Source organism: Pelodiscus sinensis, chromosome 1, assembly GCF_049634645.1.
Source record: "Pelodiscus sinensis isolate JC-2024 chromosome 1, ASM4963464v1, whole genome shotgun sequence".
In the NCBI taxonomy this organism is placed as follows: Eukaryota; Metazoa; Chordata; order Testudines; family Trionychidae; genus Pelodiscus; species Pelodiscus sinensis.
The window spans coordinates 291,462,035-291,487,535 of record NC_134711.1 but is presented as its reverse complement, the minus strand read 5'-3'; the positions used below and the strand labels follow the sequence as shown (position 1 = coordinate 291,487,535).

The following is a 25,501-nucleotide window of genomic DNA, read 5'->3' as shown; positions in this document are numbered from 1 at the left end:
ATGGGGGCTGCATGTAGCTGGCTCCTCCCCTCCCTTGGATCTCCCCTCACCAGTCACCTCTGCCTGCATCTTTCCACTTCACACTTAATTGTTAACTGTAATTCTACTGGAATTCCACCAGGTGGCACACTTCATCTACTTTGCCGAAATAAAGAGCGAGCTGAAGAAGCTAAAAGCGAAATAATAACAGAAACTGGTAATCAGGTGAGTTTAGTATTAAGAGGTTGTATTTTTTGTTTTGTTTTGATTCTTAAGCACTTTGCCAACAATAAGCCTTAGATGATTTTATAAGTAGTTCTCTGCATTAAGCCACCCACTTTCATTGTTTGCCATTTCAGTTTGCATATTAGTGCACACTCAGAAATCAGCAAAGTACTATTCTTCTTTCTGATGGCTGCAATTGATGAAGTTTAATTTCAGCAGCTGGTGGTTTTGATTGTTCTCCTGTGTTGCAGTGTGTGTGGGGGGGGGGGGGGGGGGGAAGAGGGAGGCTGGTATGCAGGATATTGTTCAGGTGAATGATATTCTTGTACTTTACCTTTTATTTTTAATATGCAACTTCCTTCAGTTTCCTGTATGGCTGAGGCTTTCTACAGTTAATGTGTATAAAGCACATGCACATTACTATTCTGGACATTCGTCCCACTACCTTCCCAACACCTTTTCTTCCCCACTCCCTCAAAATTGATCCTAGTCTCTTCTCATGCATTTGCAGATTTTCTATCTCCTGAAACTTTAGTATCCTCCCTTCTCTCCACCTTCCATGACTATTCTTCTTCACGCCTGTTTGTTTTGTATCATACAACTCACCCTTGTGACTGCTGTTAATGTTGCATCCCCAATTGTTTAGCATTGGCACCTCTGCAATGTTTCATTCAGCATTTTACTACCTTTTTGCTGAGAGCTCCATTTGTATTAGAAAGTGACGTGGCTCTCAATTGGAGTGTTTCAACTCTACTAAAGAGTCCTTAATTTAGATTAGAATCCAACAACTTTCTTTCTATTTCTAAAGATTTCATGCTGCTTGGGTTCCTGTTCTTTGTCTCTGCTGCCGTGGTGTGGGAGAAACTGAAACTCCTCTCCTCCTCAAAAACTTTTGGCCCTTTGAGATGCAGGCATGTCAGCCCCATGCTCTTCTCCCGCCACCCCCCATGATACGTTCTAGTTCCCGAATAGAAGCAGATTATTCCCAAACAAGTAGCTAATGAGCACATATGTAAGATATGGGTATCCTACTGGTTACAAGGAAGAGACTGTGAGAACATATGTAGTATCTGAAACTGTTAATACCTTTCCCAATGCTGAGAAGACAGTGGGTGAGTAGTAATCCAATCAAATGATATCTTCAGAGTAGCATAATTATGGGTACGTAATAACCTCTTCTGTAAAACATTAAACAACGAATGGTCCTTCAGACTTAGAGACAAATAAAAAAATGTAGATAGTATCATGAGCTTTTATGGGTACAGCCCACTTATTCAGATGAATGGAGCAAGTGGTCCAAAGAAAAAAATAAATAGCAGAAAAGGGGATGGAGAGGGAAAGGGAAGGGGGAAAAAATCTTGTCGATTAGTGTCAGTGCTAAATGAGGCTAAGAGAGTGGGCTGTAAGTGTCCAGTACTTAACTTTTGATGTCATTAGGGTGTTGAAAGTAGCAGCCTATCCAGTTCATGTCTTTGTTCAAACCTTGATAAAAGGTGTAAAATTTGCAGATGAAGACAAGTTCTGCAGCTTCTCTTTCCAGTTGGTTTTTGAAATTGCTTTGTAATATTATAGTCACTTTTAGATCCATTAATGAGTGCCCAGGTAAGATAAAATGTTCCCCAACAGGTTTCTGTGTTACCATTTTGAATATCTGATTTGTGTCCATTAATCCTTTGTCATAGAGACTATCCAGTTTGGCCAATATACATGGCAGAGGGGCATTGCTGGCACTTGATGGCATAGATCACATTAGAAGATATGCAGTTGTATGAGCCTCTGATGTGGTGGCTTATGTGGTTAGGTCCTCTGATGATGGAAGGCTCATGTTATACTTGGAGGGGGAGGAAAACCGGAGGCACGGGGCGGTGAGGTTTCTGCAAATCTGCATCCAAAACATGAGGTGCAAGAGTTGGGGGGAAATTAGTAAACAGATTTCAAGCATATGGAGGAGAATATAAGATTTGTATTGCATGGCAATTGTATAGATGGAACTATTCCTTTGCATTACAACAAACCCAAGTGATGGACCAATTACTTTTGTGGGCTGGAAGATATGACTGTATTGGATATTAAGCCAACTGGAAAGAGTCAGCTTAATGAAGAGGTAACAAATATTAGGTCAGGAGAGGAAGATTTCTGCCAAGGATCATAACCTCTTTAGCATATTGCTCCTACTTAAGTAGATAACTTCTACATAGGTTCCATTGTGAAGAAATTGCTACCTCGATGTTCAGAGGGGAACAGCTATTAACTTTTCCAGGTATCTTAGGGAAATGTTCATTTGACAAGTGTCAATATTGATCTGATTTGGTCTGTAAACATATGCACTCTTTAATGAGAATATACATTCAATAATTACCTCAAACTTTTTGCAGCATGAGTGGACTCTCTTTGGATAAAACCTTTGCAGAAAATATTAAATCAATTTTAGGTACTTTTAATATGTGACCAGAACAGTGTGATAAGGAAATCCTGGGCTCTCACATACTAGGGGGTTAAAACTCAAAAGATGAAAAATCTGGTCAGATTTTTTTTCTTCAGGGAAGCAAAATTATAAATTAGAGGGACCTGTTTTTTGTTTTTGTTTTTTTGTTTGTTCCTACACTCCCTAATACAATGGCCATGGCTAGGGCTCCAGGGCTATCAATACAAATAATAATGAAAATCCTTTCTTCTGGTTCCTCCCTCCCCATCTCATCTCTCTTTTTGCTTGCATAATTAGTATTAAAAAAAGAGAGAGTTGGTAGAAGAGGAGGCCCTTTGTTAGTGACAATTTTCAGTCTTGCATAGAACCTCATGCATACATATTATCTTGGAAATGCCTTGTCATGAGATACATCATAAGATTATCTGTCATGTTCATTTTGAGACTGAACGCTATTAAAGGGAAGAGTGGGATTTGATTTTCCTCTAATGTGCTGATAAATGAAACTCCACTATGCTATGTGAAACGCAAATTTACAAACACAGTGTTGGCAAGGAATTTGCATATGAACTAGTCTAAGTAAATTTAAAATGCATGACTTTCAGTGTGCTAAGGAGAAAATATTTCCTAAGTTAGTATGTGGGGGTATAGAGAAACTTTACTTTCCTCAAAATTTTTCACTTCTTCATATGCTCCATTCCCATTAGTGCATTTGTTACGTGCCTACCACTTCAGCATTGTTTTTCAAAATAGTGGAGATCATTATGACGTGACCCTGAGTATCACTTGGGGAAAACTGCCGGTTGCTTATATTTTCCAAAAATTAATTGACTTACAACAATGCCTGATTCTCTTGTGCAAAAAATGTACCCAGCTGGTCTTCTGTGACTCTGCTCTGGAAGAAGTTTACAGCCTTTTCCATGCCCTTGACCATTACACAGCAGAGTTTTAAAGACACTTCTGTTAGGACACTTCTGTTACCCACCAGAGGACCAACGGTCAACGCAATTCTGTTTAGGGCCGCGGTGTCCAAACTGTTCCTGTCATGCCCTCTATTACCAGTAATGAAATCTCTCTATGCCCCTGCTTCATTCCTGCCCAGCCCAGGTTTCCACAGCAGAGAAGCTTGGGCTGAAAGCAGAGCTGGAACTGGAGAATGGGGGAGAAATGGGTGCTAGAGAAGGAGTGAGACTGAGAGCAGAACAAGGGCCAGAGCAGAGCTGTGGCTTGAGCCAGAGTAGAGCTGCAGCTGAGGGCACTTCTGTGGCTGTGGGTAGAGAGGGGCTAGCCAGTTCTCTCCCCATAACATTTCTGCATGCCCCACAGTTGGGGACCTCAGTCTTAGATTAAATTACACACACAAAACTGAGTTAAAAGAACATGAAGGTCGAGCACTCAAAGATTAAGAAAATCTGAAGATTGGGCTGTGCCCACGAAAGCTCATGATCCCATCTACATGTTTTGTTAGTCTATAAGGTGCTACTAGACTATTTGTTGTTTAAGTTTTTAATAGTATTACAGTTATACAACCATAACTTGATTTGCCCTTTTTCTCTCCCTGAGAACGTGTCTTATGGTACATGTCTTTAATTACCTTATTACACACTATTTTTTTCCATAGGAGAATGCCTCATTCAGTGCAGAGGGTAGATCTGCCTTGTGGCTAAATTGAGATTGTATAGTGAAGAAGATGGTTTTCTGTAGGATTGTTGCTGAAGTTGCAAGATGTGTAGTACAGGGTGTGTGTGTGTGTGTGTGTGGGGGGGGGGGGGGGGGGAGAAGGGAAGGGAAGGGGTTTGCAGGAATAGAGGGGATTGTTTTATAGTTTTAGGCAGTTGAGCGCTGCCCTGGAGAATTGGGTTCTATCCCTGCCACATAAGTTCTATACGATGCTGGGCAAGGCACTCAAAGTAAGCTTTTTGCCAGGTAGCCAGTGTTTTTTGTTCCTCATTTTTGGGTGCTCACCTTGTGAGCCTTGGAGGTCCAAGTTGCAGAAGGGCTGAGCATGTGTAGCTGCAGCTGAAGTCAATGTGCTTTGAACATAAGTTCTGTGCAAAGCTTGGAAAGCTAGGACTTGAGTTATCTAGGACTGAGCATCAGGCACTCACAATTAGCGGATGCTTTTGATCTTAATCTCTGTCTCCATCCCCTGTCTGCACAATGGGGATAGTAACACCCTTTCACTTCATAGAGGTGAGAAACCAGTACTTTTGACTTCAGTGCAGGGTTTGAATAGTGTGCAATAAATAAGGCATGAGGCCACACATTCAGTGTTGAGCTAAAACTAGGGTTGCCAGGTGTCTGGTATCGATCTGGACAGTCTGGTATTTTTGCCTCCTGTCTCGTAAACAAATTCAGAAAATACTGGACACCTGGCAACCCTAGGACACACTCAGCAACTGGGCCAACCCCCGCTTCCTCCTCCCCCGGGTCTCCGCCCCCGGACACCCTGCTTACCTGGTTCCGCAGGGTAGCTCTCTTCTGGCTTGACCGAGAAAACAAGATGGCCACTGGCAAAAACCCTAAAGACCTGAGCAAGTGGAAGCAATATCTTCCTTGGGTCTTAGTGCTCAACCATGTCTCTTCCTATCCCTATTTTGACTCTGCATGCAATTAAAGGGGCAATGCTGTTTTGCTTTATTTATTTATTTTTTGCTTAACTCTTGGGATCCTTTTTTTTTCTCTATAACTTTGGTCTCTCCCCCCCCCCCACCCCCCACCCCCCGAACAGAATTTTTTCCACAGTGGTTTTTTTGTTTTTGGTTTTTTTGGGGGGGGAGAGGAGGGTGTTAGGTATTTTTGTTGAAACCATCTGGCAACCCTAGCTAAAACATCATAATGAGTAGCTTCTCATTCAGTGAATTCCTTTTTCACAATGGTGTATCATTATATTGCATACATAGAAGGGGGTTGAATTAAGGTTGCACAGGCAACCTTAGTTCAGACATTAATAACATTCTGTTAACATAGGTTTGTATGTGTAATTTCCTAGGCTGCTTTTAAAAAAAAAAAAAAAACATTTATGAGGGGAAAATTCCATGATGTGGCATCATATTGACGCCTGCATGGGCCATCGGGATTGGAACCCTTAGCTCTATAGCAGAGACTTCTGCCACTTGAATTGGTGGAATAACTGATAGCAGTGGTGGATTATCATCCTCTGTGTGGACCATTATCTGCGAGAAATCATGCATTTTGCTAGAGGTTTCATAGATATTTGCTGACAGCAGAGAAACATAGGGACTCTGAAATCAAGAGTTCCATTTCAGGCCCTCGAGGGAGTGTTCTTAATAGTCACTGACCCTTCTGATCCTGTTCTTTCCCAGAGGCATGACCTTGTCTGCCCATCCCTCCCAGCCCTGTCTCAATCTCTTCAATGTGGCCGAGAGGTGCTTACTTAGGCAGCTCTGGGCCAGCAGCCCTGCAGGAGCACCCTGAGACAGGTTTTCTGCTTGATGTAGCCCCAGGTTGCTCAAATGACTGGGAGAAGAGGGAGGCTTTGTGCACTGCCCCCATGCCCAGCAAAATCTCTCAGCTACCATTCACTGATTTCCCTGAAGCCTCTCTCTTTTCTCTGGCACCCAGAGCAGAGAGCCACCGGGAGCACTTAAAGTGGCATGTGGCTGCTCTGTGCTGAAGGTCCTGATGGGGCAGCCCATAGGCCGGATCCAGCATCTTGGCAGGCTGGATGGCCAGCAGACCATTTCTTGCCCACCCCTGGTCTACAGTATAACTTTTTGGAGTTACTCACATGCAAATTCATAATGGTACCCTTGTCACATTCAAGAGGTGCCTGTAGTCTTTGCAGAGAAGTGGAAGGCTAGGGCATGTACCTGGGTGTCAGGTGATCTAGATTTTATTCTCCGGTTTGTCACAGATGTGTGTCACCTAGGGAAAGACACTTAGTCATTTTTTTTTCTGTAAAATGGCGAGAGTAAGATTTAACTGTGTCCCTCGCAGGGGTGTTGTGCAGCATAATTTGTTAATGTTTGTAAGTTACATTACAAACATGATCTTTGGGTGGTCGATGCTGTGCCAGTTCAAAGCTGGAAGATCAAACGTTTTATTGTAAGAATTGGTTGGCGTTCAGATGCTTATGTAATTGAAGGTTTGTTTGTTTGTTTTTTACTAGCAAGTTGAAAGTGCTCTGCATAGTTTGTGCAGCATTTTGCAAGCTTTTCTGTATAATTCTGTAACTGTTATATTACTAGCAGTAGCCACGAAGGCTCCTGTCTTGGCCTTTTCTTCAGCAGGGATTGAATTTATTGAGTTTTTGACTTCTTAAAAATGTCTTGCTCTGTTTTAGGGGCTAGAGTTAAAACACCAAACAGTATTGTGACTTCAGATAGCTTGGGTCAAGTTGTGGATAAGAAGTTTTGCATACAACTTCAGGTGCAAGGTTTTTACCCTATTTAGATGAAAATCAGGAGCATATTGACTTTTTTTTTTTTCCCGGTGGGTTTCATAGATATCAGTATTCCAAATTGGTTGTAATAATTCCTTTTTTTGTTTTAGAATGTCTTTTTGCACATTCTGGATATGTCTAATCCCAAGGGCATTTGGGAGTTTGCAGAAAAATTCAAGACTGAACATAAGTTAAATGTCTTGGTAAGTTTGCAAGTTTAAATTCTCTCCCCTTTGGAGTTTTCGGTCTGTATCTCTCCTTTTAATAGTATGACCTGTCTCATTCTGCAGGCTTAAATTGTATATAATGCTGCTGCAAAAATAATCTACCTAGTCCACATCTCTGATCTTGTCCAGCCCCTATTTATATATATTGCTTTGATACAGAGGACAAATCTATTAAAAGTCCTTGTTGCAGTCTTCAAGGCCCTGCACAACTTTGCTTCTGTTTGCCTCTTTGCTCTTGTCGTCTTGTTTCTTCTTTTACTCCACAGAAATAGTCTGGTGAATTCCCTTATTGCCCTGTCTGATTGGTTGGCACAGAGACCAAATGCAGAAGTGATGTCTAAAGCCCTAGTTTTAAATTAGCATCCATATAGATGGCTCTAGGCACAGAGCCATGTTGATTTCAGTAGAACTTTGTGTGGGTGCATGGGTCTATCCCAGGAGTGGCCAACCAGTTAGAAACAAAGAGCCAAAATAGCGGTGGACAGAATCCAAAGAGCAGGGGCAGATATAGGGTAGGGCGAGCGGGGCAGCCGCCCCGGGGCCCCGCGCTTCGAGAAGCCCCGCGCATGCGCCGTGGCAAAGGGGGGACCCCATGAAATTGTGCTGCCCTGGGCCCCGCAAAATGGTCATCTGCTCCTGGCAAAGAGCCATGTACTGGGAGGAAAAGTTGTTGAGCCAAAAAAAAAAAAAAAACCCCGCACCAGAGGAAAATAGGTGCTGGTACTCGCTGTCCCAGGAAGGGGGTTCCAGGCTGGACAGTGTTGGGGTCAGGTGGAGGATTGGGGTGCTGAGCAAGCCACAGGCTTGTGGCTGAGGGTGCAGAAGTTTAGGCTAGGGTGTATGAGGGGCTCAGGGCAGGGAGGCTGGAAATATGATGGGCTCAGGACACAGATTTGCAGCATGTGGATGATGCAGAAGTGTTGTGGCAGAAGACTGGGGATGTGAGGGTGCAGGAATTTGGGGATGTGAGAGGCTCAGTACGGGGTTCCAGTGTATGATAGGCTCAGGTTTGGAGCCTGGGGGGATGCAGGAGTGTTATGATGCTGCAGCCAGATGGGGTCTTGGCCCCAACTGGGGGCTTGTTGGCCAAGCTTCATTTTTAAATAAAAATATTATGTCAAACACAACATGTTTCAGCATTGTCTTTATTTATGAGAAGGGCGGGGAACTTGTTTTGAGTCAGGGGTCACTGACCCATAGAAAAGTCAGCCAGGGCCACATAAGAGAATGCAAAAAAAATCTTAAAAAATCCCAAGCCTCACTAATGTGGCCCCAACTGTGCTGGTGGGGGCAGGGGACAGAGTGCTGGGACAAGGTGCTGGTGGGTGCTGGGGCAAGGTGCTGGTGAGGGCAGGGGACAGGGTGCTGGTGGGGGGTTCTGGCCAGGGGGAGGGGACAGGGACCACTCGTCTGGTACCTGAGGATCCCAGGTCTCAGGAAGTGCATGGGCTGCTCTTCCCCTCCCCTCTACTCCCTTCCCCTCCCATAAACAGCTGGTGTGCTTCCTGAAACACCAGATCTGTCGCTTGGACAGGGATTTCCTTCCCGCCTGTGTTGTCTGTCCGTCCATCCGTGCTGGGACTGCATGCCAGCTCCAACTTGTCAGGAAGCGCATGCTCTTCCTCTGATCCCCACGACAGCCGCATGCTTCCTGACAAGTTGGAGCTGGCATGCAGTACTAGGCTTCCTAACCCTTCCCTCCCCTTCTCCCCCCCCCCCCGCGCTCTAACCCAATCCTCATCCCTTCCCCTCCCCCAGAGCCAGGCCTCCCCCCCCCTCCTAACCCAATCCCCCCTGCCCCTTCCCAAACCTTATGCCCGGGTCCCAGAGCCACTGCCGCCACTACCACATGGATCTCCCTACAGGTGCTGGGCACGTGTGCTGAGCAGCCGGCTTTGAGCATGTGCTGGCCGGGACCCCCTGCACACCCCCTCCTCCCCCACCTGATTCCCCTCTCCTGCCTTCCCCTTCTCCAGAGCCAGGCATCTCTTCCCCGCCCTCCTCCCCACCAAACCTTATGCCCAGAGCCAGAGCCGCCACCGCTGCTGCCTGTACTCAGCGGGCAGTTGCTAGCACATGCAGGCTGGGATGCTGAGTGCGACCTGGCCTGCAAGTGCAGGATATGACACAGTGCGCTGGGGGCCATGAGCTGAACGGCGTGGGCCATGAGCATGTATGTGGCTCAGAGCGGCCCAGCCGTGAGACCGGCTGACCTGAGCGGTTCGGGGTTGGCTCATGAGCTGCGGGATGGCCACTGTTGGTCTATCCAAATGGATGCAGTTGCAGGAACAGGGCTGGAGATAGTGCAGCTTACCTGCCAAAATCTTGGAAGGTGATGTGTGTTTGTGTGGAATGTGAGGGCAAAGTGCAGGGGTACGTGGATAGTGCCCCAACTTGAAATCTTTTCATACCTTCTTGTTAGCTGTTTCTCTTGGTCCTGTTTTTCCTTACTTCTGAGTTTGGCACAAAGAAGGAGAGGATGTAAGCAATAACGTTCCCGCTAATCTTTTCCATCCATTAGTGGATTTTTTCCATCCGTGTGTGGAATAAATATTTTTATGTGCACCAAGTCACCAGTAGGAACAAAAAACCTAGCTGTGGGTGCTCTGCTAATCAGGTGGGCAGCATTTGAATCGCTTCTGAGTGGCTACACAAGCCCCGAGCTTACAGGAAACACTGGTGAGCAGTAAGGAGTGTCAAGGAATAAAGCAAAAAGAGAGAAAACACATTATCTGCACACCACTTGTCAGTTTTTAACCAAAACCAGATAAAATGTTAGTGACTTTTCACTAGTATAAAAAAATGAAACTGAATACATAAACACAATAGCTGTGATGATGTGGAGTCATTGGGATCTTTAAGATAAATTGGTAAATGAAAAAACATAATTTTTTATTGTAATAGTTATGCTCTGCAAATCACACAGTACTTTGTTGTGTGCAAAATGGCCAAAAACTGCAGTAAAAGGCACCATGATATCTGATGGCTCTTATAATTTTGTCTGTTCGGTTAATTTTTTCACTTCCTTATGAAGATGGTTTTTACACAGCAGCTTCACTATAAGTGGTGGATTCTCAGAGCTGGAGTTGCAATTTGGATACCTTGTGAATTGAAACAAGCTGTAACTTAATACCATATCACTACCAGAGATCAAACTAAAAGCAGGTTACACTTTTTTGTGTGTGTGTATGTCTGCTTACTTCCTTGCTTATTAATGCTTAGCTGTGTCTTGCAGATCAACAATGCAGGCTGCATGGTAAATGAAAGAGAACTAACAGAGGATGGACTTGAAAAGAACTTTGCAACAAATACGTTAGGTGAGTACAGCAATCTTTAAATAAGAGTCTAAGGTATTCCTGTGTATCTGTTTTGTTTGTAGAAAGGTAAAGTCTCATGTAGCTGTGCAGGATGATTTATTCTTGCATTGAGAGAGAGAGTAGGAGGATTAGATTGTCATATTACAAAAATGTATAACTTGTACAGAAGGTAGCTGTTTGTTTTCAGGTTTCTCCCATATGCAAGATAGTTTCACATTGACTCCATTGTTTGTTCATAGCTCTGGTTGCTGAGAATAGCACATAGCAATTGACACTAGTTAAATCATTTTAAAATTTCAGCGGACAATTTTTCAGTCAGCTCTGCTAATGATACTGCGTGGCGCCTTTCTTCACAAGATCTGCAAGATATTCCAGCAGGGTTCTTGCAACATTCAAGTGCGTGATTTAAAAAAAAAAAATAGTACGCTGATATTGTGATAGGTCCAAAATACACCAGTTGATATCAGGATCTCAGTGATACAGAGCTGTATGAAATACACACACACACACACACACACACACACACACACACACACACACACACACACACACACACACACACACACACACACACACACACACACACACACACACACACACACACACACACACACACACACACACACACACACACACGACAGGAGAGATGGGATGCATGCAACACACCACAGTCAGAGTGACTGGGTAATTCTTGGCAAAGGTCACAGAAGAGTTCCATGTGGTATCCAATACATTCTGGAAATTGGAATCCATGCATTCATTCCTTTAGGAATTAATAGTGTTTAAAATCTTTCCTTACTTTCAAAGCATCTCATTTGTCTTCCTTTGGTGACCCACATCTGCCTTATCTCCTCTCTCCCTCTTAGGTCAGGTCTAATGAAGCGGTCTACTGATAATACCTGTATAATTGTGCAAGATTTAGGGACATGACAGGATTTAAAAACTTCATAGCATTTTCAAGCCGAGTCAGTGTGCCAGATCTGGTAACTAGATACATCAGTTCTGGCATTGTCTGCCTTGGGGGTGTAAAACGTTACGATGTCTTTAAATCCAGAGTAGAGACATTTCCCCTTGACTTTTTTTTTTTTTTTAAGTGTCCTGGGATATATTGCATAAAGGATACTATTTTTTTTTAAATCTCATTGAAATCAGGGTCTCTAAGGGGTTTGCATAAATATATTGTCTACTGTAGAAAGAAAATTCTGCACTACATTCCTTTTCTCTATCCATTCCTCACCAGAAGATATTTTTTCTTCTCACCAAATTGTTTTCAAGAATTAAGACTTTAATTCTAGGTCACTTCATTTTCTTACTAAGTACAGCACATGTTAAGGCACAAGAGGTTTGTGAAGTAAAAGAATGACTGTTCCTTACTAAAAAGCTCTAAGTCACTGAAAGTGATCCTTAAAGGTACGACTACATAGCAGCATTTTGAAATAACTAGCTAGCGTTATTTTGAAATAACTTAGTCCATTTCTGTCAAAATACTGTCAAGCTGGAGGACTTCTTACTCCAACTCCTGTAACCCTCATTGTACGAGGAGTAAAGGAAGTCAGAGGAAGAGTGCTCTATTTTGAAATAAGTGCTGGGTAGACACTCCCAGTTTCGAAATAAGCTACACAATTGACCTAGTTCAATTTATGTAGCTTATTTTGAGTTAAGCCCTGCTTTGTGGACGTACCCGAAGATAATAGAGAAGTCTGCACATTGTATTTATCTGAAATTTCTGTGTAATGATAGTCCAAGAAAGAATTTTCTAGTGTCTATGAAAAAAAGATAAGCAAACTATCTTTTGCTGTATCCTGGGGTATTTGAAGTCTAGTTTTGCAGTCTAGTTTCATGCCTGTGTATTATATAAGCCACCCTTGTGACGGTTTGGTTTGCCAGACCTTTTTTCCAGATGTATTTTGTTAATGTTAAAACGTTCTTGTTGAATAGGGTAGTCCTGCTGTGTGTCTTTTTTTTCTATAATGTTCATGGCAGTTGATAGAACAAACCCTGAAATTATCCTTGCTGCAAACGACCTTATCACTTAGAGATCTGAAGTCACATTTCAGTTGATATTGTTGCAAAGGAAGGGCTGCTTTTGTGAATAAAGCTTTGTCTACGCTGTAGGGTTTTTGCGCAAGAAGCTTTTTGCGGAAGAGATCTTCCGCAAAAATTTCTTGCGCAAAAGTGCGTCCACACCTCACTGCACATTGCATGGACACTCTTGTGTCTTCTGTGAATGGCCATCAGAGCACCTGTGCTTTTTCAGGCAGGCTCTTTTTGCACAAGAAACCCCTGTGGAGCATCCACACATTTTTTTGTACAAGAACTATGGCACAAAAAGGAGTTGTGTCGTAGAAGGAAGTATGCCTACACCGCAAAAAGCCCTCTGTTCTGCCATTTTACTGTCGATTTGCTTGCACAAAGGCGTGCTTGAGGTGTGGACACTCCAAGGGTTTTTGCGCAAAAATGGCTATTTTTGCACAAAAACCTTGTAGTGTAGACATAGCCTAAGAATTTCTCGAATTGATCCTACTTTTCTACATGAGTGAAACCTGGCAGGGGGAAGAAGTAGGGTGTGTGGGAGGACAGAGTGCACTGCACGCATGCTCACAGTTGGGTTTTGTGTCTTGATGGGTTGTTTTTAAGTTTCTACGCTAAAATTGTTGATTGTCAGCTTGTGAGCAGGGCTCATCTCTTCCTGTATGTTCATCTAGTAGAGCAGAACTCTGGGCACTACCACAGTGTTAAACTTAATGCAGCACATAAATAGGGTTGCCAGGTGTCCGGTATTGACCTGGACAGTCCGGTATTTTCGCCTCCTGTCCGGTAAAAAAAATTCAGAAAATACTGGACACCTAAAATGTCTGGTATTTTCTGATTTTTTTTCTTTCTTTCCCTGCCAGGAGGCGAAAATACCAGACACCTGGCAATCCTATGACACACTTGGCAACTAGGTCCAGCCCCCGGCCTCCTGCCCCCCCTCCCTCCTCCAAGACCTCCTCCTTACCTGGTTCTGCAGGGAAGCTGCAATCTGGCTTGATCAAGAAAACAAAATGGCCACGGCAAAAAGCCTAAAGACCAAGGGGAAGCAACGCCTTCACTGGGTCTTAGTGTTCAACTGCTCCCTTGTTCCTATCCCTATTCTGACTCTGTATGCCCTGAAAGGGCCATGCTGTTTTGTTTAATTTTTTTTTCTTTTTGCTCAACAACTTTGATCCCCCCCCCTTTTTTTTCCTTAACAGAATTTCCCTCCCAGTGTGGGGTTTTTTTTTTTTTGGGGGGGGGGCGGTGTTTGGTGTCTTTGGTTAAACCGTTTGGCAACCCTACACGTAAGAAGTCATGCTCATAGGGTGAGATTATGTAGCAGGTTGGGGGCAGTTCAAAATGATTTCTTGTGTAGCAGCATTAGGGATGTTAGCATCTGGCCAGCAAACTGTTTAACCAATAATGAATTGCTTATTAGTTAATAGTCCTAGTTAACCGCAACAATCCCATCTCCCAGGCGTGCTCTGCATTTAAAACTCAGACTGGCAGGCTGGCTCAGTCCAAGCCCACCAGTCTGAGTTTTAAATGAAGAGCATGCAGAAGAGCCACTTGCCATTCAGACCTGTTGCCTCTGCTACAGAGGCAGTCGTGTGGAATGGCAGGGGACTACCCAGAAGTGGGCCCAGGAGACGAGAGCGCACTGGCTGCCACCCCCGCCCCCAGGGCGGAGCATTTTAGTAACTGTAACCACTATGAATTGTTGCAGTTACATGATTATTAAAATAAACTATTTCTAGCATCCCTAAGCAATATGGGTACGTGGAGAACTCTTGTTGCATCAGATGTGGCTGAGCTTAAATCTCATCCTAGAGGTTGGACTCGTCCTTGGTGTGGCTGTTTTGTCAAGGAGGTGCTGCACTGATAAGCAGTGATTTCTTGTGACATACAGGCTTCCTAGTCAGCATTTGCCTTTTTGAAGCCTCTGCAAGATGATTATCCCAACTGACAGTATTCAATCAGCGTGTGGAAAAGCTGCCAGTGGAGGTGGATGGATGGAGCACTCATCACTGTTTGCTTGTTGGTGCATTAAAGATAATCTTCCACAGTTGTAATAAGGCCTGTAAAGTACTGGAACAAGGGAAGTCTGACTTCATTTTTACATGTCACATCTCCTCACTCCAATATGAGAAAACAGTACATCTAGAGTTTATATTGGCAATGACTGGCAGTGGGAACGCTAAAGCACTCTGGAGGATGATCATAGACTAGAGTGTGTCTTTGTTCCTCACTCTAAGTGAACCGAATTCCCCTTGCTTCACTATCTTTTTCTGTTTTAATTTAATAGTTCAAGCCACATCCTCTTCCCAATATTCAGTCAAAATAGTGGATAGGACATGGGGAAGGATCCTCCTTTTTGTGCCCTAGAATGCAGCACAGCTCCCGAATGGTAACTACTCAAGCCTCCATCGCTGTTTGCAAACCCCTTTCTCCCTAAAAGGGGTCTGGATTACTGAATCACAGGAGGCAGCCCCACTTAGACCAGTGATGTTTAAACTGTGGGTTGAGATCCCATGTTCCTGGGGTCACTAGTGCTGACTTTTCCCCTGGGCCCCACCAAGTTGAAGTCAGAGCCCCACCACCTTGAGCTGAAGCAGAAGCTCCAGGGCTTCAGCTGAGTGGTGGGGCTCAGGTTACAGGCTGCGGTTGGGGAAGGAGGGTTGGACAGGCTCATGCTTCAGTTCCCCGTCCTGAGTTTGTGGAAACTTTTGCTGTCAAAGGGCATTGCAGCACAATGAAGCTTGAGAACCTCTGTACTAGACTCTCCCAGATCTGTCATTTGGTCTGCTGGTGACTTGGGCATGTCACTTCCTCCCTTTGTGCCTCCATTTCCACAGCTGTAAAATGGAAATACTTGCCTGCTTTGGTAACGTGCTTTGAGACCTACAGATGAAGTTTTATGTTAGTGTTGTTAATAATTCATCCACTGGCTGCATCACCTTTCGACATAGCAGGGCAGAGGAAGCCAGTACTGAGCACAGCTTTGTGGTATAAAGTAAGTGCAGACCATGTCTTGACTTTCGCACACATTTCACCGTCCACTCACCTTTCTTTTGCTGAGTGGACAGATTGAGGCCTCCGAAGGGGTGTGACAGCCCCACACTGATAATCTGAGGCTTAATCCCACTCTTTGGGCTGAGGAGGCCATGCCCCTATGGTCCTGCTGGGCATGCTCCAACTGAGGAGCAGATGTAATATGGAGTCGCTCAGCCCATTCAGGGTGGACAGCTGGAGAGGAAGGGCTTGTGGTGAAGGTTCCTGTAGAAGAACAGCCACTACCTTGCCTGGGAAGCAACATGCACCCATGAAGCCCAGAACCTAGGGATGTCAGTGTGTAGTTGACTGCACGATAAGCCTGGGTTTATCAATTAATCCTATCAACTACACTCTCCCTTCTCTCCCCCCCCCCCCACCCTGCTGCTTCTGTATCCGAGGCAGTGGGAAGGAGGCAGGAGCTGGTACCTGTGGGGAGCTGGCTTTTAAGCTGGCTCTCCTTGAGACCCAGATCCTGTGGAGCTGCCTACCCTCACCACTGCTGCCTCTGATGAAGAGGCAGCAGCACGGAGGGTGAGGGGAGCAGGCAGAAGTCAGTACATGTGGCAAGCTGTCTTTCAAGCCAGCTGTCCACATGTATTGGCTGCTGCTGAGCTGTTCCCCCGCACGCCCACTGCAGCATCTCCATCGGGAACTATCAAATAACTGTGTAACTGCTAAGATTTGATGTGACTGAATGATTCGATATCTAACATCCCCACTCAGAACCCAGGGAGACCTGGAGGATCTGCTTTGTGGAGGAGCTCAGTGACCCCCAACAGTCCACAGAGGGCAGTCTGAAGACATACAGTAGGAAGTGACCCAGAGAGAGTGCGGGAGTTGTATCTCCCACCTGAATAAGGCAGCAACTTGCAGTTGGATTTCCTCCTGACCCTGTGGCAGGCTATCCCTCTGCTGTTTGAGCCCTAAGGTGAGGAATGGGGGAAGAGGACTGCTGTGACCAGCTCTGGCCATACTGCCCTGAAAACAGACTACTGAAATTGATTTAGGCCATTAGGATGTGGTGTCCCATGGGAGGATGAGACCACAGAGAGAATAAATGTTGCTTCTCCTCTCCAAATGGGGACAGGGAGCATCAGCCCCATCACTGGCCCTTAAATAACAGTGTGCAGGTTGAACCTCTCTAATCTAGCACGTTCTGGTCTAGCAATATCTGTAGTCTGGCATGAATTTGGTTAGTTGTATGTCTGCTTATCATGGTTGTGTCCAAGTTTCCTGCAGTCCCGGAAAGTGTTTACAGGCATCAGTCCTGATTCTCAGTGTTCTGTGCTGTTACTTAGCTCTAAATTACCTCTAAATGTCTTCCAAGAGCCCAGTAAGCAGGGGAAGTGTTGGTAATGCTGCTGGACAATATTGACCTCCCACGGGTTTGGCAAATTCTCTGGTTTGGCACTGGTCAGGTCCCAAGGATGCTGCACTAGAGAGGTTCAACCTATACTTACATCTAGAATAGGGATGTTGAAGACTAGTTGATTTCCCCCTCCCCACCGCTGCCTCTGAGGTAGAGGCAGCAAAGGAGGGGAAGGGTACTTCAAAATGGCAGCGCTGCACAGCTGTACAGTGCTGCTGTTTTGAAACCCCAAGGCAGCACAGCGGCGCAGTGGCTGCCCCTTTGAAATGTTGCCTCCATACGTTGCAAAGGAGCAGTGGAGCCCGGGGTCAGCAAGGGACTCCCCAGCTGATCCTGGGCTCCACAAGGCACTTCTCTAGAACTGGGGCAGGTTCTGGAGAAATGTTGCGTGGAGCCTGGGGTCAGCTGGGGAGTCCCCCGCTAACCCCGGGCTCCACTGCTCCTTTGAAATGCACAAGAGCCCACACGGGGGACTCAGGTGCATTTCAAAGCAGCACCCGTGTGCAGCCCGAGTCAGCAGGACTTCTCGCTGGCCCCAGGCTGTACAGAGAATTCCGCATTCCTCCATTTCAAAGGAGGAATGTGGAAAGTGCCTGTTGACTAGTCGATTAACCACATTTTAACTTCCTTAATCTAGAATTCTGATTTACTGCTTGAAAGAGCTGGCCTGTGGGTAAACAAGAGGCCTCAAAGATAAACAATTCCAGGAAAACCTTGAGTGTAATCAATTTAAAAAACACTTGGTTGTGGCAAAAACAAGCCCATTAATCTTTTTAAAAATGAATTTACCAGATGAATGAACCATTGAAACCTGTATAATCAAACGGTATATTTTTGTTTCCACTTTTTTTTTTTCACAGTTGAAATAACACTGTTGCTGATATGATGCAAAGCATGGGCAGATGGGGAAAAACAACACTGAGTGTGGTGTTGGCTGTCTGCCATTGTCTGAATGTTACAGGATTAAAAATTCACCAACAATTTAATTCTAATTGCCAAATAGAACATCACAACTATTCCATTATGTTCCCTGGACATTTTGGTCTGCAGTGATTGCATCATCAATTAATTTAATTTTATAAACACACATCAGCTTTACTCTTTTCTTCTTGCAGAAGTACTAATTTACTTTATAAATCAATTATGAAATCCAAGATTTTTGGGTCATTCTAGATAAACGCATTGCCATAGGTAAGGAAGCATATTCTTATGGATAATGTTGCTTTTTATATTCTCGTGATCTTCAAGTCTTAAGTGTGTAAAATCTGGCTGTTTTTAACTAATAGCATATTAAAACCAATTAAAATGTTGACTTGAAGGCATTCTTGACATTTGCTTTCAATTGGCATGTGGGCAGATGCACATTTTGTCTAGCTCAAGATATATTTTTGTAGCCTTGTGTAGCAAGGATGAGTGTTCTAATACAGCATAGTCTTCTAAGACTGGTTGGTAGTTGCTTTCCCACTAATTTATTGCTGTAGAACTACTATGATTTTCTGTGAATGAAAACCTCTGCAACAATTTACAAAATGGCTTTTCAGCAATACTGTCCTTTCATCAGAGGCCCTTCAGCTTGTGTTTCATGACAGGTGAATTGAAAAATAAATCGATTTAAAAATTATAAAAGATTTGTGAGATTTGTGAGCTAACAAATATCTAGAATATTGGCATTATTTGTTTATGTAAGAGTTCCTAATTTTAGAACTCTAGCATTATGAAGGTCTCACAATGTGATCACAAAATACTGAGCTTTGTGACATATGGTTTTACTGCTGTGTGTTAACTGTGAAATTATCAAAATGGAAAAGATTCTAATTAAAGCATGAGCTCAAATTATATAAATTGATTAGAGGATTTTGGAGTAAGTGGGGCAATTATGGAACATATCACTAGGGAATGTATAGTAGGGGTATTTTTTTATGTGTTTAAAATACATGTGGTGTATGTGTATGTGGCTTTTTTGTTTGTTTGTTTAAAGTAAAACCTATTCTGTTCTTACTGACATACCATCTACTCTGGACTACTCTGTATAATAACTGATATACCATCTACACTATAAAATTCATTGAACTTTAACCTATATTGTCTAATTTCTAATGTGCGACATTGCTGAATGGTTTCCAAAGATGAGCACAGCTCATCTGTCTACTTTCTGAAAAGGATGAAACATTATGCACCACTGATTATTGTGTAAGCCCAGTTTACAGAAACAAAACTAGTAGATTTTTCCCAAAGAAATATTCAGATCCCTATGTTTCTTAAAAAGTCACTGAATTTAACAAAACTCCACTTTAATGCCAAAAAACACGATAAGTTACTGCTGTGACAAACCTCATTTTGTAAGACAATGCCGTGGCTGGCTTAATTTTCCTCTAGGCAGCTTCCACTTCATTAGAATCCAGTTAGACATAGGATTTTGTCTAACGCTGTCTGAAGATGAGTGGCCTAACATTTGCTAAGTCTTCTCGCTTAGTCACTGACTCCCAGATGAGAGTCTGAAGAGATCTTACTTTCTTGTGGCACTATGATTAAAAAATAAATAAATCTCCCCTTTGGGCAGAAGCATATGACATGTTTCTAATGCAATTCATATAATCGTATTGCCTTCCTTTAGGCTATAGTTTCTTACTTTAGATATGGCTACACATTCCAAAATAGTCCCACAGCATTCAGAGCACTAGCTCTTTCTAAAAGAATCCTCTTCTGTCACTGAAAAACTACCTTCCTGAATGAATGAAAAGAGAGAGGGGGACATAATGTGAATAACCACCTAGATCTCTCCTACTTTAAATAGGGCATCCTCTAAAATACAGTACATCTAATGCCATTTCAATGGTAGAATTTCACATTGCACTTTCTGTTCCCCACCACCTGTATTTCACTTTAAAGCCTCCTTGTTTTGTCCTTTTTCTTAATAATAACTTTTGGATTGTTCAGTATTTTTACTCCTTTCTCTTAATGTTAATGAATCTTTCCTATACTACTTGGTACTGTTTACACTGTTTTTACCAAGTTCAGTTTGGTTTTGTGTACATTTCTCCTGTGCCTGTATGCAGAAGTTCATTGTGGGTTATTTATATATTTGGGTCACTGGTTTACTTTAAAAAAGATGAAAAAATAATAGATATTACTAATATGGAGTAACTATTTATTAATTATGAGAAGAGCAAAATCAATTCAAAGTTAAGTTTCAGAAATTGCTCTTTTTCTTTTTTCTTTTAATGATGGAAATCTTGGTCAGTCTCTCTCAATTCTGTTCCACGAAACTAAAATTCTAGCTGTTACTTTCTCCACAGAGAGATAATGTTCAAAATATTTAAGGGGGGGAGGAAGGAAGGAATGTCTCCACATTTCTTTTCAATAATGTCATGTAATTCATAATACTATTTTGCAAGACAGCATGACCTTTATTCCCATTTCCCCTGCCATCACTCAAAGGAAATTCTACATCTATATTGCTGCGTACTGTAACCTGTTCACATTTGTAAATTATTTGCCCGATAGCATGTGATTGTGTAATGAAACCCTGCGTGATGTTAGCTGAATTTTGTAGAATAGCTTGGCCTTTTGTATTTGTACATAACTGTCGCACTGTGTAAGTATTTTTTTTTTTTTTAGTTAAGTATATAGGTTTTAAATAGTGGAGATTGCAACTAGAAGATGCACCAAGTAATCTTTATTCTGTTTTTAAAAAGCATTGAGCAATTGGTAGCCAAATAATTAGGTTTGGGACACCACTCAGGGAATTACATAGCAGTGTCAGAAAGTAAGCTCCATGAAATTTTGCCCAGATTTGCGAAGGTATTTAGGCAAGTAACTTCCATTGAAGTTAGGCACTTAAATGCCTCTGAGGATCTGGGCCTTTTGAGGCCTGAACGTTCACATCAGTGCGTGCTGCTCCAGGTGTCATTAGGCAGCCACTGCTGTAAAATCTTTATTTTCACACATTACTTCAAAGCAACTGTACAAGCAGCTACAGGGATAAATCACGCTGAATTTGTTTTTTGGGGACTACTATTTTTGTGCTTAGTTTGCTTAATACTCTTATTAAACTGCAGAAAGAGAAATTAGGGTTTGAGGGGTAAAACTTATGTGATGAGCCAGTCCTTTGTCACAATAAGGGCTCTAGCCCACGGCATTTGTTTCTCACAAAGCTAAAAACACTTGCTGGACTGACAGCCTTAAATGATAAACAACCACATCTCTTCAGAACTTGAAAACAAAATCTAGTATCTTTTTAAAGATCTTTGTTCTGGGAGACAAATAACTTTGGACTAACAGATGTGCTATACCTCTGGATTTTGGGAATGAAGTGAATTTACCCCAGTCTGATCTTCCTTTGGATTTGAAGAGTCCCCATCAAAATGAAAGTTCAAACCAGGATTGTGGTCCTATTAGAATTCTGCTTAATTCATTGGGAACAACCAATGTCTATAGAGACCTTGCTTTGCTGCTGTTTTTTCAGTCTTCCAGCCCTTTGTAAGGCACGTCTACACTTCAGGACAAAAGTTGAATTAAGATACATAACTTCAGCTACATCAATTACGCAGCTGAAGTCGAAATAGCTTAATTTGGCTTTTGGTGTTGTCTACACAGCTGGAAGTCAAAGGAAAAACACTCTTCCTCTGACTTCCCTTACTCCTCATGAAATGAGGGTTACGTGAGTGGGAGTAAGGAGTCCTTGAGCTCGAAATTATTCCGAAATAATGCAGCTGTGTAGACTTACTCCAGTGAGAGACTCTTGCATTCTCTAGGGATGTGAAAGGTTAACTGGTTTCCTGTGCACTGCCCATCTTTTATTTAAAATAAATAAATAAATAAAACATTTGCAGTCTCAAACCCTAAGTGCCTCATGTAATCTGTTCTGTTTCTTGTCTCAGGGCACCTCCCTTCCAAATCCATAGTTCCTGTCAAACTCTTTGCCTGGAGAGTACCAATTTTCTCCTTGCACCTCCCTCCTCATCTGATCTCTCTCTCTCTTTCTCTCTCCCTCCCTCCCCCAGCTTTACCTCCACTTCACTAGGTTCCAGTCTTCTTGCCCAGCCAGTCTCTTCCCCTTTCTTTGCCAAAATTTCCAGTCCTAGTTTCTTCTGGCCTACATTCTCAGTTTGTTTAATTCTCTTGCCTTTCCTCTTCCCTCTGCTCCATCACTTATTCTCTCGGAGCTCACAGGCAAGACTGGCTTCCTACTCTGTTTTGGTACCTGGTTCTGATATGGCCTGCAGCAGCCCAGAACTGCAACTACAGGGAAAGGCCTTAGTCGGACACAGGCTAGAAGAGCATGTTGCCCAATGAGAATGGAATATTGGAGATTTTAGCTCTCGCAAGTCTCTTAGAAATTCTCATCTAAGCTTTTGCAAACTGCTCTCTCTCCTTGCCTTCCCCCACCAGCTTACAACTTGTCCAAATGGCTTATAATAAGCCCCTCAAAGGATTTCAGAGGTGGCAAAAGACACATCCTCAGCATACAGGCCATTCACTGCCAAATTTGAAGTTCTTGCTCTGAAGCATTAGGGCACTAGAGCCTCTCAAAGAAAAAAACCCTCCAGAATTTAACCTTGGCAAAACATCTCTCTCTCCCCCCCCCCCCCCCATGTTTTTGTACTTTGAAACAGCTGAATGGTCTTGCGGGGCTGGGGAGGGGGACGACAAACCAAACAAATACCCCTCTTCCCCAGCCTGAGGCAGGTACTTAGCAACTGAAAATTGGATTGTATAATGAGAAGGGTCATTCAACCTGAACAGGCACTACTAAACCCTCTTTTCCCCCTCATTGTAAATAAGCAGGCAGTTTTCTGCACAACACTCAATTACTGAAATGTGGGGTATATGAAGTTATTTTTAGGGGGAGAAAATAGAAATAATGTTGGTCTGCCACAGTTGAGATTTCTCTGGCATGTTTTTTTTCCTAGTAAACAATATTGTTTTTAGAATTATGCCTGGAATGTAACTAGCAGTATATATAGTGTATATAAAAGGCTTAACTCAGTGCCCCATCTGTGTATGCTACATGAGTCTGACGAACACCTACATTTTATTAATAAGTTGTCAATTCAGAGCAGCTTTAAGACTCTTTGATTATTTATACCAAATGGCTGAGAAATTGAGTCAGTAATTTGGAGGGACTTGTGTTTGGTAAAATGGTCTTTTTCTCCTTCTAGGCACATACGTTCTTACAACTGCTCTATTGCCTTTGTTGGAAAAAGAAGATGATCCCAGAGTTGTGAGTTTATAATGCTGCTTTCTAAATGGTTGTTTTTACTACACTCTCTTTGTGTTTTGTGGCAGTGTCTCTTTCCTCTTTGCTTGGGTGCATGATATTTGCAGTCCAGTACGACTTACTTCTCTGTTATGTGCCTAACACACTTAGACTCTAATAAATAGAAGTCATCCATTCAAAATCTGAATTCTATTCTGTTTTGCAACATCATTCTAAATGCTATAGGAGCTATGATGGTCAGTGAAGTAGATAAAGTATCTTATTCAGAGATTGCTATTTTCTTTAACATATTATCTCCTGCAGTCTAGTGAGACATCTATAACAAGACCATAGGATTAAAAGAGCCTTCTAGACTTTTATGCAGAAGGGGATCTTTTATTATGAAACATTCAGTTGTTTATACAAATAATTGAAAAACATTCTAATAAATGAACTGCCACCTATATTTTAAGGTTCACTGTCTTGTAACCTGCCAGGATTAGGAGATTCAGGGGGTAGCCGAGTTAGTCTGTTACAGGGGGGGGAAAAAAAAACAGCAAGCAAATGGTCTAGTAGCACTTTATAGACTAACAAAACATGTAGATGGTATCATGAGCTTTCGTGGGCATAGCCCACTTCGTCAGATGACCGGAGTTATGATTGGAGGATAAGGAAACTCGAAATAAATAGAAGGGAAGGGGGGGGGGGGGGGCGGAGATGTTCTGTTGCCCACCCCCCCTACCTCTATGCATAAAGTATCAGGAGAAAGGGTGCTAGGATTAGAAATGGACATCAGGCTTTTTAATGTGCTTGTGTCTAAATAAAAACAATTGATTGGCTTTTCCCTGTGTTGGTCCTCAATCCGTGAATTAAAAAGCCTATCCCTATTGTGTCCCTTGACTAGTGAGAAGATACAAGCATGATCAGGTCCCTAATGGGGTCAAGAGACTTTTGAGTGAGGATCTGCTCCATTTTTTACCTTTCTTTTGTCAGCTGTCCCTGTACTCTTTGGGGCATAGGTGTGATGGCTCTCTTCAGCAAGCAGAGAGTGTAAAGAGAATAGAACAGAAGAATCTTGCATGCAGTTTGACTTCATTAGTGGGTTGTAATAATCCGAATGAACATGAGGGATTATGTATTTACCTTCACTTAATTTATTACAGATAACAGTCTCTTCAGGAGGGATGTTGGTTCAGAAATTAGACGTATCTGATTTGCAGTCTGGAAATGTAACATTCGATGGTACTATGGTCTATGCCCAAAACAAGGTATGGTATATGAATGATTAAGAATATGATGCAGCCTCCTTTAAAAAAGGCTGCAAAAAGGAAGTGCTATTGACACAGGATTGCTCTTTTCACTGCATCTAAACTACATCTGGCAACAGTTCTTATCAATATAGCTCATTTCCTGCTGAAACTGAAATTAATGTTGCATATCACCAGTAAATATTAGAGAAGCTTGAGGAGTGGCTAAATCTTGCACTGCAAGAGAGCAATACCAGTGTTTGATTTGACCCAACCCCAACAATTTTTTTTAGAAGGGATGAGGCAGAAAATTAGCCTGGATTTGTCATTTTTTTTTCTTTCCATTTTCTGTCCCTATATTTAGCCTGCAGTAAATAGAGTTGATGAAGGAAAGCTGCCTGAACTGGTTAGCTAAAAGCTTTGGTTTTTTTTATTAAAAGAAAGGTTCCTATTGCTGCATACGTGATTACTTTTACCACTCCATCTGGTCTCTGATAACGTTATCTTGAAGAGTTCTACATAGGTCAAAAACTGCTCTCTTTCACAGGGGAGGCAGGTTTGTATAATTTTTAGTGGTGCTCTGTTAGCCATGCTCCCTTACCCCCGTTAACCATGCTTCTGGAGGTAACATGCTCAGGGCAAGATGGACACATGACCAGAAGTAAAAGGTGTCATGTCACCCCTCTGGAAGGAATTTTCCCACCATCCTTCTACCAACAGGGATTAGTTTGGCCCCCACCAAACCCCCCTCATGCAGCCATCCTGCAATCGCATTAACTCAATATGTGTGACATTAACTCAGGGTGAGGGAGGCTTGGGGAAGTGTTCCCTCTAAGGCTATGTCTACACTCGCAGCTTCTTGTACAAGTACAGCCATTCTTGCGCAAGAACTCACAGAGCATCCACAATGCCTGCCTGCTTTGCGCAAGGAAATTTACAGTGCGGCGTGGTAAGAGAGGGCGTCTTGTGCAACAGCTACGCTCTTTTCTAACAGGTGTAAGCTCTCTTACACAAGAGGGCAGTGTAGATGCTCAGCAG

General features: G+C 43.0%; 1 protein-coding gene across 2 annotated transcripts in view; it reads left to right on the top strand.

Annotated features, from left to right (window-relative positions):
* Window positions 1–25,501, top strand: part of DHRS12 (dehydrogenase/reductase 12) — a 44,357-nt gene that overhangs the window by 9,519 nt on the left and 9,337 nt on the right. For both annotated transcript variants that reach the window (XM_006124893.4, XM_075919096.1), the window contains exons 3-7: window positions 122–204; window positions 7,145–7,237; window positions 10,497–10,578; window positions 23,179–23,240; window positions 24,380–24,484. In XM_006124893.4, the coding sequence (XP_006124955.2) occupies window positions 122–204; window positions 7,145–7,237; window positions 10,497–10,578; window positions 23,179–23,240; window positions 24,380–24,484 (425 nt within the window). The remainder of the gene's footprint in view (window positions 1–121; window positions 205–7,144; window positions 7,238–10,496; window positions 10,579–23,178; window positions 23,241–24,379; window positions 24,485–25,501) is intronic.